This window comes from Carassius gibelio, chromosome B7 (assembly GCF_023724105.1).
Source record: "Carassius gibelio isolate Cgi1373 ecotype wild population from Czech Republic chromosome B7, carGib1.2-hapl.c, whole genome shotgun sequence".
Lineage (NCBI taxonomy): Eukaryota > Metazoa > Chordata > Actinopteri > Cypriniformes > Cyprinidae > Carassius > Carassius gibelio.
This window is the reverse complement of record NC_068402.1, coordinates 16,505,724-16,521,089: the sequence shown is the minus strand read 5'-3', so window position 1 is coordinate 16,521,089 and position 15,366 is coordinate 16,505,724. Positions and strand designations below refer to the sequence as shown.

General features: G+C 39.0%; 1 protein-coding gene across 3 annotated transcripts in view; it reads right to left on the bottom strand.

The window, feature by feature from the left end:
* Window positions 1-15,366, bottom strand: part of LOC127962438 (uncharacterized) — an 80,984-nt gene that overhangs the window by 45,676 nt on the left and 19,942 nt on the right. For 2 of the 3 annotated variants that reach the window (XM_052561997.1, XM_052561998.1), the window contains exon 1: window positions 13,591-13,761. The exons of the other annotated variant lie outside the window; for it this stretch is intronic. In XM_052561997.1, coding sequence (XP_052417957.1) covers window positions 13,591-13,593 — 3 coding nt within the window. In that variant the 5' untranslated portion in view covers window positions 13,594-13,761. Of the gene's footprint in view, window positions 1-13,590; window positions 13,762-15,366 lie in introns of those variants that run through there. 3 annotated transcript variants of the gene reach the window in all.

The window sequence follows — 15,366 nt, the reverse complement described above, 5'->3', positions numbered from 1 at the left end:
CAGCCGTTTATTTATGATCCAGAATCAGATCCAGAGGCTGAAACTGAACGAAAGCAGCAGCAGCAACGACTCGCTCTGAGCGGGGCTCGAACCCGGGTCTCTGGCATGGGAGGGGACACACTAACAAGGAGGCAGAGATATTTGAAGCAGTTTTACTCACCGCCTGCGGTTCCACCACACGATCGTGACCCTTTTTCCTTGGGATTGCATCATCCTTAAGAAATAAACGATACGCAAATCCGTCGTCAAACTGGGCCTTGTGAACAAGCATCTTCGAAATGCAGGGAACAAACACAAACACTTGCACAACTCCGTTGATGCTCTGTAAAAATAAACTCCATCCACTGGTCCCTTAATGCTGTTTTTTTTGGTAATCTGTGTAGGGTTGTCTTGCCCTGGCAACCAAAAACACACTTCTTTTGTGACTTTTCGCGATGCTCTCGCTTTGATCAGTGAATCGCTCTGATCAGTGAAATGTCTGTGCTGCTCAGCCTCGCTATACTGGAGTGCACGCTCTTCCTGGCAGACGTGCCCTAGGACCCATATAAGGAAATTCCGCTACATCTAACGTCACACAGAGCCATACTCCAAAAAAACTTTCCGAAACTTGTGACAAACCGGAAGGAGTATTTTGGGAACAAAAATACTCCTTCAAACATACAACTTAATTTTAACAGTGTAAAAAACTCAGTATGCATGAAATAGCATTTCACCCCCCTTTAAAACTTAGCATGTGGGCGCATCTTACATACCTCTCCTCTTCTCTGTATCACACATAACTGTGTTATTGAATTATTTCCTTAATTACTCATTTCCGGTAGATTATCAATAAACTCATTGATCTTAATTACTGAATTCCACCCAGACCACACAACTGCCCTGAAAGAAACTCTACGCAACTAACATCCTCATGATGCAGTACTTACAGTACCACTTAGGGCCTCACAAAACTACTGGGGTCATTAAAGCTCAAAAGTACAGTCTAGCATATCCATGACTGAGGCATGTCAGGCAGGAGTGATGGATGAAACATTCAGACACCACTTTAGAGCCCCCTCTCTGTGTGATTACCTGTATGTGCACACATGTGTAGATAGTAATCTGGGGTATGACCGTACCAAACAAGTTAAGGGAACCATAGCAAAACCAGAGTTAAAATGAAGATGTTTATGTTGAGAGTAAGAAAGATAAAGAACGTGGGAATGAACAAACTAAAATCAACATGACACAGCTGTGAGCTAAGCAGACACACAGGTGCACTGAGGGTAAATATTGTAATTCCACCAGCATTAAACAGAAGATGAGAGATTAAAGATGTCATGTGACTACACTTTCTGATTAAAGTCAAAAGCTGGTTAGCATAAGCACCACATCTTACAATCTAAGTGCTGCTTCTGTTAGGGATTGTCTAAAGTTTGGATAATTATTATATATAAAAATGATAAAAGTCTATGGAAGTTGTTCTCAAACAACCAGAGAGGCCTGTCAAACTTGTCACAAAAATAGTTTAAATGATAATATCTTAAATGAAAATTACATTTAAAGAAGATTAATAATAAAGATGTACATCAATGTTTGTTTTATTACAACAGAGGTTGCAGAGGAACACATCAGTTCAGATAACAGGACCTTCAATTTTGTCCTGGACAATACCTGGAAGCCAAAATAGTTGAGAATCCCTGCTCTGTGGTATGTCCCCATTTATATAGCCAAGTAAATGTCTTCATTTACAACGACCTTGCTGTGCCATACTGTTATCAGTGCTGTAACTCAGTCAGCCTGGGAACTGAGATCCCCTCACACACATTTCAACCATCTGAAATAACACCAAGAGGATGAAAGTGTGCTCATTCTCTGGCTCTCATCTTGAAGTTGAAGCTCAAATCTGCACGAGAGTTTTATGCTGGTTTCATACACTGATCCATATCTGGAGCTATAAGAATGCACATTGGTCTGTCTAGTCAGGTTTCTCCAGCTCTGAAAACATTCTTAAATACTCAGGCATTGATGCATTAGATTCATTAGAAAATCAGACTCCATTTGATCAACTCATTTTACATTACACAAATCTGAATTCCAGAATCTGTGTTGTTTGAAGTGAAAGTTCATCTGATGTTTACCAGGTCTAAACATCATCAACATGCCTGAATGTTCTTCATCAACATCAGTCATTTCCAATATATGAGCCACTTCTTGTACAGAATACATTCTCACAGCCTTTTTCAAGAGTAAATTAATTCCAGGTCGTGGGATCTTCATTGCTTTTTGATGTTGGTTCAGATTCAGCTAAAATCTTATATATAGATTCTTCATTGACATCAACATTTCAGTTTTTTTAAATTTCACAAACTGTTCCTTAGATTATTAAAATGTTCTTCACACTTATATAAGAAAAAATATTATTTTAATGGGAAGAAACCAGGAGATCTATAAAACCAAAGAGTTCTATAATGGAGACTTATAATGTCCATTGTTATTTGAGAATTTGAGATGAATGGAAGTCTTTTTTTTTTTTTTTTGACAGCAGGACGGCCTTCAAAAGCAAGAGACACAGGGCTTTTCCTCTCAAACTGTTCTGACAGAGGTGCCAAGAAGTCATCAATTAAAAAGCAGAGCATGAACCTTGTGGAAAAGCTCTTGAGGCCCACAAAATCCTGCACCCTCTCTGCTGAATAATGTATAACATCATTAGGGTCCCCATTTAAACCCGAACAGTAACACACACCACCCATCATCGTGAGCAATCGCAATATAATTTTTTCAAGAGCCGTCACTCTCATTAAACTTACGCGAACATGAACAGTGGCAAGACCTGACAGAAATATGTTGATTGGAGGAGGCGGTGTTCATGTACTCGTCATGACTAATGCTCTTTTATGAGTCTGACAGTGCCTGTAGTGTGTTGTTGACCAAGGAAAGAATAGGATTCAATGCAGACTTCCTGTCTCTAACAGTGTAAAAGCAAACATTTCCAAGAGAAAGTCAAATATTCCACATTCCTTCTCCATTTTACCTTTTAAAGGTAAGAAACAGCAGCTTAGGCTTTTCCTCTGTGAGCTGAATGGGAGACCTTAAGAAGGGCCTATTCTGAGAGAGGAGAGGGATTTACTGTTAGTCTGCAGCAGACGGCTTAATTTTCTCCAGATCTGAATGGCCACACAAGCCGTTCATTCCTCTCCCTTTTTTAATCACTCATCTTGGTCTTTTCTCTCAGGCATTAGTGAAACAAGTTGGTGAGATTTGGGTCTACAATGGTATCATTCTGCAGAGGTCCGTAGTCATGCCTACAGGATAAACACTGTGCCTCATAAGCTTGTGTGAGTGCGCTGTACCACACTTTGTCAGGCAGATATTCTGTGGTTTTGGTTTGGCTTGTTCTTCATTACACTGAGCCTTCATATGCAAGCCCTGGCAGAATCTGACAAAAGGTCTTTTAGCATGTTGTTCAGTGATTCAGGGACAAAACTGTCTTAAATCAGTTAAATAGTTTGTGGTCAGTACGACTTTTTTTAAATCAGTATTTTTATTCAGCAATGATGCATTACATTTATGAACTTTCTATTAAAGGTGATGATATGATATGATGCTTTTTTAAAGATCATTATTTTGTGTATTTGGTGTAATAAAATATGTTGACATGCTTTATTGTTCAAAAAATACACTATTTTTCAAATACTGTACATTATTGTAGGTCCTCTATGCCCTGCCTCTCTCAAGCACATCTTTTCTACAAAGTCCCTCCTTCCAACAAGCGCAGTCTGCCCTGATTGGCCAGTGTATTGACCCAGTGTATTGTTATCCACTAACCTAGTTTATAATAGTATTTTTGTCATAGATTATGATAATATATTTTTTCATTTGTTATTTTTCATCAAAATGAAGTTGTTGATAGGTAGTAGATTGTGATTAACACAAAAGAGTGACGATCAGGTCAACACAGAGAAGTACAGAAATTCTACATTGATAAAAAAAAAAAAAACTGTGCTGGTATCGGATTGGATGGGTATAAGCAGATACTCAGTATTTCAGTATCGGATCGGATCTGAATAAATGGTATCGTTGCAACCCTAATTATAATTTGAAAGTTTTTAGACAGGATTTTTCATGATAAATTTGTATAAATCATACAAAATAAATTTAATGAAAAACACAGAATCTAGGGGAAAAAATAAAGTGAATTTCATGGGGCCTAAAATTAAAAGTTGGCTTGAAAGAATTTATGAAAAAAATAATAATAATACTAGTACACTCTAAAAATGCTGAGTTAAATACAACCCAGTGCTGAGTTTGTATGGACAAACCCAGCGATTGTGTTGTTTTCAACCAGCAGTTGGGCTAAATGTTTAACCCAACCTTCTGGGCAGTAACCCAACTGATGGGTCAAAACAACCCAGTCGCTGGTTCGTCCAAATTGTGCTGGTTTTCATTCCTTTTGGGCGGGTTTTGAGTAAGCTTTGGACTGGAAATTTTTCTGGGACCTGGCAACCCTGTGTAGACCTAAAGGTAGGGTGACCATATGCGCCGTTCATACGGGACACGTCCCAGCCAGGATTTTAATAATGCCTAAAACATCTAGAGCAGTTTGACCAATAACATGCAGGTATTGTACATAATCGACCAACATGGGGCTACATGTGAGAAGGTGAGATCTACAGGGAACGATCAAAGTGATGCAAATATGCGCACGTGTTTGTTTGTTCGATTGACCTGGAGCGTCGCTGCAAAAAAGAAAAAGAAAAAAATATAGCTCTCATGAATGTTACACAACGATCAACCTGCACAGTGCAAATAACCAAAACCTGGATATTTTAGGCAATATTAAAATCCTGGCTGGGATGTGTCCCGTATGAACGGCACATATGATCACCCTACCTAAAGGGGACTTTAGCATCAGCTAATAAAGGGTAGCTGAAAGTAATGTTTGATAAATTAACAAGCGAACATGCATGTAAAAACTTTGAAAAAAGTAAGCTTCATTTTTTTTTAAATGGCTGAAACCTTAAGGCAAACTAACAGACACAGATAAAATGATCGTAGCTCTGCCTAATTCAGCATGTCAACATGTTAATCAGACTACAACTGGCTTTGTGTGCTTTCTCTGAAACACGTGTGACATGTATTTAATCTCATTATTGAATTATACTTTGTGTAATGTCCAATTGATCAGACAAAGTTCCTTTGTATTGTTCTTGCTTTCTGAAAACAATATTAAACCTTGGCATACACGCTGAATTGAACCATTTCCCAGAATGCGACAAAACCATCTAATGGTGGCTGTCTGTGTCTAGGGATGTTGTCAGGAGGAGTGTTATTTATGGCATGGGCTCTTTTCACTAATGATAATCATGACATGAGAGTGCACGGCATACAGCTTTGTTAAATCAAGTCTGTCCCCTTTTAAGATGGCAGCCTGGCCTTTGGCTGCACAATATTAGATTACTTAAAGCATCTCTATGGGTAACACTCTTACTGGTGAATAATCAAATCAATTGCATCTGTCCCGAGGGAACAGTGAATCCCTCTGTAGACTGTTTGAGCCTTACAGAACAACATTTTTAGGAAATGAAAGCACAAAAATGTTTGAAAAGCAGTGATGTGGAACACAATCTAGGTTTACATGTGCAGTTGTAATCGAGCTACAATGGGTTTTTGGATAGTTGAGCAGCAGCCTTCATCTGTCTATTCAAGTATAGGAAAAAATGAGTAACTGAATAGTTGAAGGATTGCAATGAAACTTTTTAAAAGTGCATTTAAACCTACATACTGTCCTTGTGTACAATAGTGAAGTGCTGTATAGCACAGTGGTAGGATAGATGATAGGAGATTTCAGATTTGATCTTAAAAACTGAGAAACATGAAAAGATGGAATAATGTAGCTAGAGAGATAATATAATCCATTAAAATTGTCGGCCAATTTGAATGAGTTGAATAAATATGACCTTGCTCTTTCAAGTGCATTTGTGTCAAACTGCAGCTGAGCTCAAACAGATGTGCAAGGTAATAAGAGACATGGTCAACTATATGTGCACACACTAAAACACACACACACACACACACACACACACACAGCGACGCTGAGAGACAACGTATGGCAGGCCAAAGCACTGGGGACCTGACCTTTCACCCCAGCACAAGTGACAGATTGAACCAGCTGTCCAGTAAAGCAACAAAGTGAAAGAGAAAAGAGGCACAGATAATGAAAGAGATGTGATGTACCAAAAAGAAAGAACAAATATTTCCATTTCCAGTGTTTGTCCTGTCCCAGCTGATCAGGTGACCAGGCTATTGTGCATGAGGGTGGCACAGAGGTTTAGAGGGTGGAAACTTTGGCAGGGCACAATGTGATGGTGGTACGTCATTGGGGAATTATGAACACAAAAGAAAAGTATAAACCTCTCTTTTTTTCTACTCCCAACCCCCAATATAGACAACTTCCTACTCCGTTATCAGCAGGCTGATAAGAATAAGGTTCCGGACAAGGGAACAATTAGCATCTACTGACTTCCTGAAGAGGTGAAGCAGCTGTTGCACTATCACACCTCCCAGTCACCACATCAAATGACTGTCCAATGCTGCTGAACTCACTCACAGATCACTGATGAGGTCAGATCTACCTGGAACACCTTCCAGTGCTCAAATATAGCTCACTGCAAGAATAACACATTCAGGAAATATTTATCAACTGGCTAACTACAGAAATGGTACCTAGCTAGTCATTTTTTCACTAAAACGGATCCCAAGAGAGACTATTTCGCTTAAGAGAACAGGAAAGGACCTAATTATGGAACTATGTTCAACTCTAACTGTCAGCAACATTTCATTTATGATTGTGTAGACAGGGTTTGAGATTCTGGCACTCTGCTTGTTTATAAAAGATCTGCATTAAAGCAATAGATACTAACATGCTGCTGTATGACTGACTTTCTAACATTGAACACAGAAGTCTGTGCATTGAACATCTTTAAGTGTTCGTTTTTGAGTGAATTGTTGACTTTAAGTTTGAGTTATGAAACACCAGAGAAGTTACAAAAAATCTGAAAAAATGGTGCCGTGCTAAAGCTGAGTTCATCACATTCCTGGGGTGAGTGAGGCAGAAAATGAGCGCTGTCTGACACTCCACAAGGAATCAAACCTGATGCTCACACAAGTCATAACTGTTCAAACAGCCCTCAAAGAGATCAACAAACCTTACCCACGTGCATGTTTTTTTTTAACAATCATTTACTGTGGTAAGTTCCCAGTGACTAGAAATTTGCTGGTCCAAAAGAAAAATGAAATGCTGTGCCAGTAAGAACAGATCTAATGTTTATTATATAAGGTCGTAGGATGCTGGACGAGTGGCAGTCTACAGGCGGCCCACATGCTGACCCAGAGGCGTCAGGCCAGCGCTCGGATTCACACTGACACTGCGCTGGCGTCAAGCTGTGAACAGTGTGCCTGAAGCCAAGACTCATAAGAGGCTCCATCCATATACAGCTGTTTACTCAACACACTCAAATGTGCATCATTAGTACCATTTGGGGCCCACAGTCATTATTTATGGCTTTGTGGAGAATGACCAATTGAGGTATGTGTAGGTGTGTGTGTTTCTGTTTGTCTTACCTTGCTAACACATCCAGCAGTTAATAAAAAAAAGAGAACAGATCATCTGACGATCTTGCCCAATTTTGCAGTCAAATCACAAAACTTGATCCGGCAGGTTAGGATGGGAAGGTTAACTATATTCTACAACACTGAGAATTTAGAAGAAATCACCATGCTACTGCACAGTACTTTGACATGATAACTTGTTTTAAAGACATTTACTATGGCAATACTACAGTGTATTTTGAAGAACCTTGGTATTCAAAATTGAAACTGCTTAAATCCAATGAATAGGCAATACAACAGAGGGAGTTTAGGATAAAGACATGGCAGTTGCTAAAATATACACGTTCGTATGAATGAAATGCATACAAATACCAGACTTACAAGGCCAGCCCTGTAACAGCTTAGCTTCTTTTAAGGTGTCACCTTAAAATAAACCCCATCTAATTTGTATCAGCCTATCCATGAAATCCAAACCTGTAGATGGGACTCCATCTAAACTCACTGGCACGTAATCAGTCAAATACACAACTCAAAATCCTGAGTCCTTGGGTCTTTGGGGTTAATCTCCAGAACGGTGTACAACTTCAGAGCGGCTGCATTGAGATCAAAGCCTATTCATGAGCTAAACACAAAAAACGTTGACTTTTGGCCCTCTGCCACTGATGGATTGAGTCCTCGTCTCTTCTATTGTGAAGAAAGACTCCATTGGCTGAGAGCTGGATATTGTGGCGACACTGTCTGGGGCTGAACTCAGCAGGATGTGACAGTGTAAGGTCATGTGAAAGGGGTTACATAAATTTGTGGGGTCCCAATGTTTGACTTTGGCACAAGCAATGAGCACCAACTGTGAAGATAAACACAATTTAGAAGATCACATGACAACATAGTCCAGCCATTCTAGGACATTCAGTTACCCTTTACACATCCTATACATTTAGACTTCAAGCAAGCCTAAATGTGTGCTTGTAGCGGCAATTCTATTTGACAAATTTATGTGCAAGCTAACAGGTAAGTAAGTGTGAATAATATGAGCAAGTTTCAGTTTGAACTGACAAGATTTTTTGTGATTATGGACACAACTCTTCTGGCTTCTGCTAAAATAGGTCTCGAGGTGAAAAGGTTGGTAGAAATTCACCTAAACATGAGTGTTTACATGTTGTCACTAAAATGTGTGCACATGTTTATATTTATGGTCTTCCTTTTCATCCTTTCCTCTACAAATGAACCATTCACTTATTCCTCAAAATGATTTTCTTTCCAGCCTAGTGTTTTGGGATTACCATGTTAAAGAAGAGAGACCCAAAGGGTGTGACAGCATTCTTGAAGCAGCAAGCTTCACACAAACAAGATCCTTAACAGTACACTGATTCATGCGGTCATATTCCGTTTGAGAGATCTGATATCTGCTTTGCCAACTCTTCTGAAACCTTGATTTATTTATATTAAAAATATGTATTATAAAGCAATAGTTCACTAAAAATTTAATTAAAAACTCACAACCTTTACAACTTCTGTTGAAAAAACAACAACAACAACTGTTTTGCCCATATTATATTATTTAACAAAAAAAAAAATTCTTCTTACAGTCAAAGTCTACCCCATTGACTATTTTGTTAACTGTATTAACTGTAACACAGTTGGAACTTCAGTCAGGTTTTACACATTATGGTCTGACTACTTATAGTGAGACTATATCTATGCAGCTAACATTGATGACAATTTACTAAAGGATGAAGAGTGTGAATGATGAATGAATGATGATTAGCATCAATGCCTCAAAAGAAACAAGACAAAAGCCCCTTTCACACTGCACATTGGTCCCGGAAAATTGCCGGATTGCCTTGTGTGTGTAGCAAACACGTCCCGGGATTGATTCCGGGATCGATCCCGGGTTGGGGACTTAGTAACATTGCTGGGTTCAGTCCCAGAAGGAGCTCTGTGTGAACAAAAGCCAGAACCAATGCTAACTGTAATGGGTTTGTCATAGTGATGACACACGTTATTGTGCGACTCTTTTACCGGGGTGTTTTGAAGACAGATCAATGTTCACGGTGAAATAATATGTTAGCTCCTCACTATCCGTGCTGAATCTGAGCAACACCTTAAGTGAAAGTTAAAGTGCCTAGCGTTTTCGACTTGTACATTACACGTCATCCTGATGTCACTTGTCTTTACGAGACCTTTCATGGGTTATGTGTGAACGCATGCACAGATTCCGGGAAATCACTGACAGTGTGAATATACCAAAATCTAACGATCAGGGAACAATTGCCGGGACACGCAGGACCAAACAGTTAGAATCTCCTCATGTGTTGAGTTGTGTCTGTATGTAACAGTTGTCCCAAAGGTGACTAGTGCACCATGATTTACAGACATGTAGGACAAAATTAACCCTAAAGGTCTTTAGTCACCAGCCCTGAACTCTGCCTGAATCCCATTATATCACAATTACATTTAAAAATGCTTCCCATTTACTCAGACATCTGTTAACATTAACACTAAAAACTATTTCAAACCAAGCAGACTATCCTAAACGTACTGGATGATCTATCTTTGTACACATCACTACATCAGAGCGCTCCAGCTGCATAACAAACATGTGCTCTTGCAGGGTCAAATTTTAGGACCTGTAAAGCACATATGAAGGCTAATTGGTTAGTCCAAGCAGACCATAATCCCCATGTGTCCTGTTCCACCAAACAGCATTTGCATTATTGAGGACTATCCAATTAGCAGGGTTTGGAATGGACCTGACTATAACCAAATGTCACAATCTGAGTGCTGAACTAACATGACATTTTGTTTTTTTAGTAGTTGGAATGATGGGAACAGTGGTTTTCTGTGCATATCTAGAATAACAGACAGAAAGCAACAGAAGGGAACAAGAGCGAGAAAGAGAGTGCTGTGATCATGTTTTGTACTGTGTATTAAACAGGTCTGATCAGGAGAAGCATCGCGAGTATTCCTCTGCCTCAGCAATATGAAGAGCAGCCATGAGATCAGCCTTCCTGTTCTCTCCATCTCTCTCTCTCTCTCTCTCACACACACACACACACACACACACAAATCCTAGTTAGGGGTCTGTAACATTTTTTTAAATTATTTTTATTTAATTAGGCAAGAACGCATTACATTGATCAAAATTTACAGTAAATATATTTATAAATGTTACAAAAGATTTCTAATAGCCTAAATGTTGTTCTTCTGAAGTATTTAATCCCAAAGCATTATCTTTTCCTAACAATTAAGTAAAATAACTACTGATGAATGATGATCACAATAAATGTTTCTTGAGCAACAAATCAGCGCATCAGAATGATTTCTATGATTTTCCATGTGACACTGAAGACTGGAGTAATGACAACTGAATGACTGTTGTTTTGAATTATAGTAATAACTCACAATATTACATATTTTACTGTATTTTTGATCATACAAATGCAACTGTGGTAAGCCTAAATGTTTTATAATATATATATATATATATATATATATATATATATATATATATATATATATATATATATATATATATATATATATATTGTGACATATCAGGACACAACTTTGTATAATGACATGGGTATGACACAGGTATTTTTTTGAGAAAGTAAAGATGCACAAAGTTTCCTGTGAGGGTTAGGTGTAGGGTTGGTGTAGGGCCATAGAATATACACTTTGTATATAAAAACTATTAGGCCTATGGGATGTCCCTACTTTTTACAAAAACAAACGTGTGTGTGTGTGTGTGTGTGTGTGTGTGTGTGTTTCAAAAGGGGTGTACTGTCATATTTATTTTACTTCTTCAGGTTGCCCTAAAGGTAATTATACTCTCAGAAACACATGTCAGACAAATCTGCCCACTAGCAAAATATAGCCTCAAATTTACAAACAGATGCCTACACATTAAATATCATAGACAAGGTGTTTGTTATTACTGTTGAGACTCCCTAGTTATAAAAACCCTGCAGCTGCCTTTCTCATGAAGCCTCCTGAAGAATTGAGTGGTGAAATTCTTCAGTCAAGAGTCATGATCTTATGGCGCTTTTCCATTGCATGGTACGGCACGGTACGGTTCACTTTTGGGGGTTTCCACTGGATACAGTACCTGGAGCTTTTTTGTAGTACCACCTCAGTTGAGGTTCCAAGTGAACCGTACCATTACCAAAACGTGACGTGCAAACTCCGCTGATCACTGATTGGCTGAAGAGTATTGTCACTACCTGAACTTGCACACGAGACACACACAATCAGCACAGCCAGCGAAGGATCGAACCCAACTGTTTTGAAAGAGCGCACCTTTTTAAACAACCAAAAATGGCTGTTTTGCTGTCTACTGAGGAAGTACAAACATTCCTCTAGTTGATAACAGAGGAGCGGATCCAGCAAGAGCTTGATGGGGCAACGTGGAATGAAAAAGTTTGCCCCAGTCGCGGCAGTAGAGGTGGCACAACAATAACAACATGTGAATAGACCAAGTCATATCACGCAGCAGAAAAGTGCCATTAGAAACATGCAGTGTTACTCTGAAGGGTTAAAGTTTAACACATCAGAACAGGCTCAAGAACAGCTCTCTTCCTGACAACAGATGCAGACAAACCTCAGACCTCTCTGAAGCATCTGAGTAAACCTGCTCTTCAAACAACACTTCTAGATAACCCAGTGACCCTTGGACAAATCTCTATACAGCGAGGTGGGTCGAATTAAAGATAACCTCACCACCAAGTCGCACAGAGACACAAAAAAAGGACACAATAAATGGACCTAATTTAAGCCTCTGACATCTTGACAAGCAGTGGTGGGCTTGAATGAATGAGGTGGAGGCTATTTTGCTTTTAAACCCATTTGTTTCCAGTTACCTCTACAGCTACAGATCACTGAGCCAGAGCTGCAGTGTTTCCTGAAAAACTGAACCATATGCAGCTTGGCCGGTTTGGGGGATTGGATGTTTAGATTGACTTTGTAAATAGTACCCGGCTCACTCAATTACAAGGACAGGGCGATTGCTCACAGGACAGGCCCAGCAGCGCTCTTGGAGACCATACACTCCAGGTCAGAGGAAGTTCCTCGTAAAGCATAAGAACAACGAATGTTTGTGGTTCAAATTAGCAGATGTAGCACAGCACAACCTGCTCGGAGCGTAATTGTGGTTTGGAGTGAAGACTGAGCATATGACTGTACTAATGACAAAGTACTTCTACACCAAACACTAAATTTTGCCCCTCTTTCCGCCCCCGTTCTTTCCTTCTAGGCTCATTTTTGATATCAACCCGGCAAACCCAAACACAAAAGATGAGGCTAAATTGAGTCCTCACATGTCAATGTTTTCAAACTCGATGAAAATAGAACTCAAATAAAACATATTGCCTTCTTTCTTCACCTTCAGGGCAGCAGTGACCTTTGAAAGAGAACGAAAGTCCAAGACTGTTGTACACACATACACACTTTCCTTCCTCTCTGCAATGCTGACCTCTTCATAGGCTTGCTGAGATGTAAAGGAGACGAGTGTAATGCAGAGAACAGCTGGCGTGACAGGCCTGAGTACACACACACACACAAATTTGAAAGACCCTGATAATCATGAAGAGAGGTCACACACAGACCCAGTCAAACCAGCAGAAAAACAGCATCACGCAGTCAGCTCTCAGCGGAGTGTGTTCATGCTGAATCCACAGTTTCATTGCCGTCGGCTGCTTTACCTGCGTCAAGGACAGTACAGACCACCAACACACACTCTGAGTACTTATTCCTTATAAAACACACACTGACTAAAGGTACTATTCAAGTCTAACACGGATAACCAGCACAATGCATCACCACAAAGACGTTCCCCTATAGCTAAAGTGTATTCTCACACTGTTGTCACAGTCAATCAGCAGCAGTACAGTAAAAGTCAGTAAAAACAGCAACAGTACCCCCTGTCTCCCACCCCTCCCCCGTCTCAACCCCCACAAGGTAAAGCCATTAGCACCTCTAAACTCCAGAGTTGTCTGTACTCACCATGCTGTAGGCTGACTGTCCTTCCCTTCATTAAATTCATTTTCCAGCGAGTCCGGTGGCGGCCCGTGCCACAGTTGAGTTTGTGTGTGAGTGCATGTGTGCTGAGTGGGCAAGTTTGTGTGTCTGTTGCTCCCTAACCCTTCTTAACTGCAGGTCTCCAACACACTGACACACTCCCCACACACTGCAGCAGCTCACGAGGTAGAGACCGCCCACTCACTCCCCTCCCCTCCCCTCACACTGCCTGCCAGTCTGTCTCAGAAACTTCTGACCACACCCACAGCTCAAAGATCCTCCCAATCATACTCTGGAGCAAAGCAGACACAAGGGAAAAATAGTGTACTACACATTTTTAATTTGCAGCGTATTACAATTGAAAAAGTATTTTTAAGGCATAGTTTACTCTCTCTTTCTCTCTCTCTCTCTCTACATATACATTATATATATACATTATATATATATATACATATACATTATATATATATATATATATATATATATATATATATATATATATATATATATATATATTTTACTGCGAAACTTTACTTCAAAATAATGTTTTCACACAATCATGCATCAAATTCTGATCAGCTAAACTCATCCAACCAGTTTTGGTAATGTGACCTTCCATTAACTGAAATAAACAAAACAAAAAACAAAAAAACTTGCCTTGGCAACTTATGGAAATAAGTTTACTGTTTTTAAGCACTGAATTAATTAACATTAAAATAAAAATAAATTAGCTAAATAGACAAAAAAGACAACTAATACAAATGAAGTCAAAATGAATATAAAATTCAAATTAAAATATTAATATATAATATACAGTCAAACCAAAAAATATTCAGACACCATATATAATTTAATATTTTTTTTACTAGTGGGTGCAGGACACTATAGTTCATAAATGTAAGTGAGGATAGCAAAATAAAGTGAACTGTGACATATTATACCCAAACATCCTTCATACAATGGACTACCAGTAAAACTTGGGATCCAAAAATATTCAGACACTTTGACCTGAGCATGTTTTGCTTAAGTGTGTTTCTTTAATTACTACCGCAGTCTTTTTATATCACAGATTGAACAAAGAATTGCTTGGTGATTGGTTGACCTTGATTGGTATCATCTAATTGTGAATTTAAATTTAACAGATGAATAATTTTGGTTGATTGTAATCCATTACATACTTTTCTATCAAAGTTATCTGATATTATTAATATGAATTTGTTTTGACAGTTTAACTCTTGAGTTCTTGACATTTTATTACCATTTTCTAAACTATAGCAAATAATCTGTGATATAACGTGAGAAATGTTGAAGCTGTCTGAATACATTTTGGTTTGACTGTAATAGTATATAAATAATATTAATATTATATATATATAACTGAACTAACTGACACAGTTAAGTAATGCACTGACACGGTTAAGTAACATTAACTGACTTTAATGTGATGTTATAAATGGGAACAGCACTTTTGAAATTAAATGTTAACCAAAATACATCATTCAGTCAAATTTAATTTACTGCACAGGACTCTTGACAAAACACAGTAGGAAACACTGTAATCTGGCTTTTCAGTGAGAAAGCTACACACACCCAGAGACTGGCTTCCCGCTGACGGAGTGAATGGACAGAGAGCTTTAGTGGGAGGGGACATGCTGTCCAAGATGAGTGATTGACACTTGATCTGCTCACCACTGTCTAAAGATGAGCTGGGATCAACCAGGAGAAAGACAGACCGTGAGGGGGCACAAGGGGCCACTGACT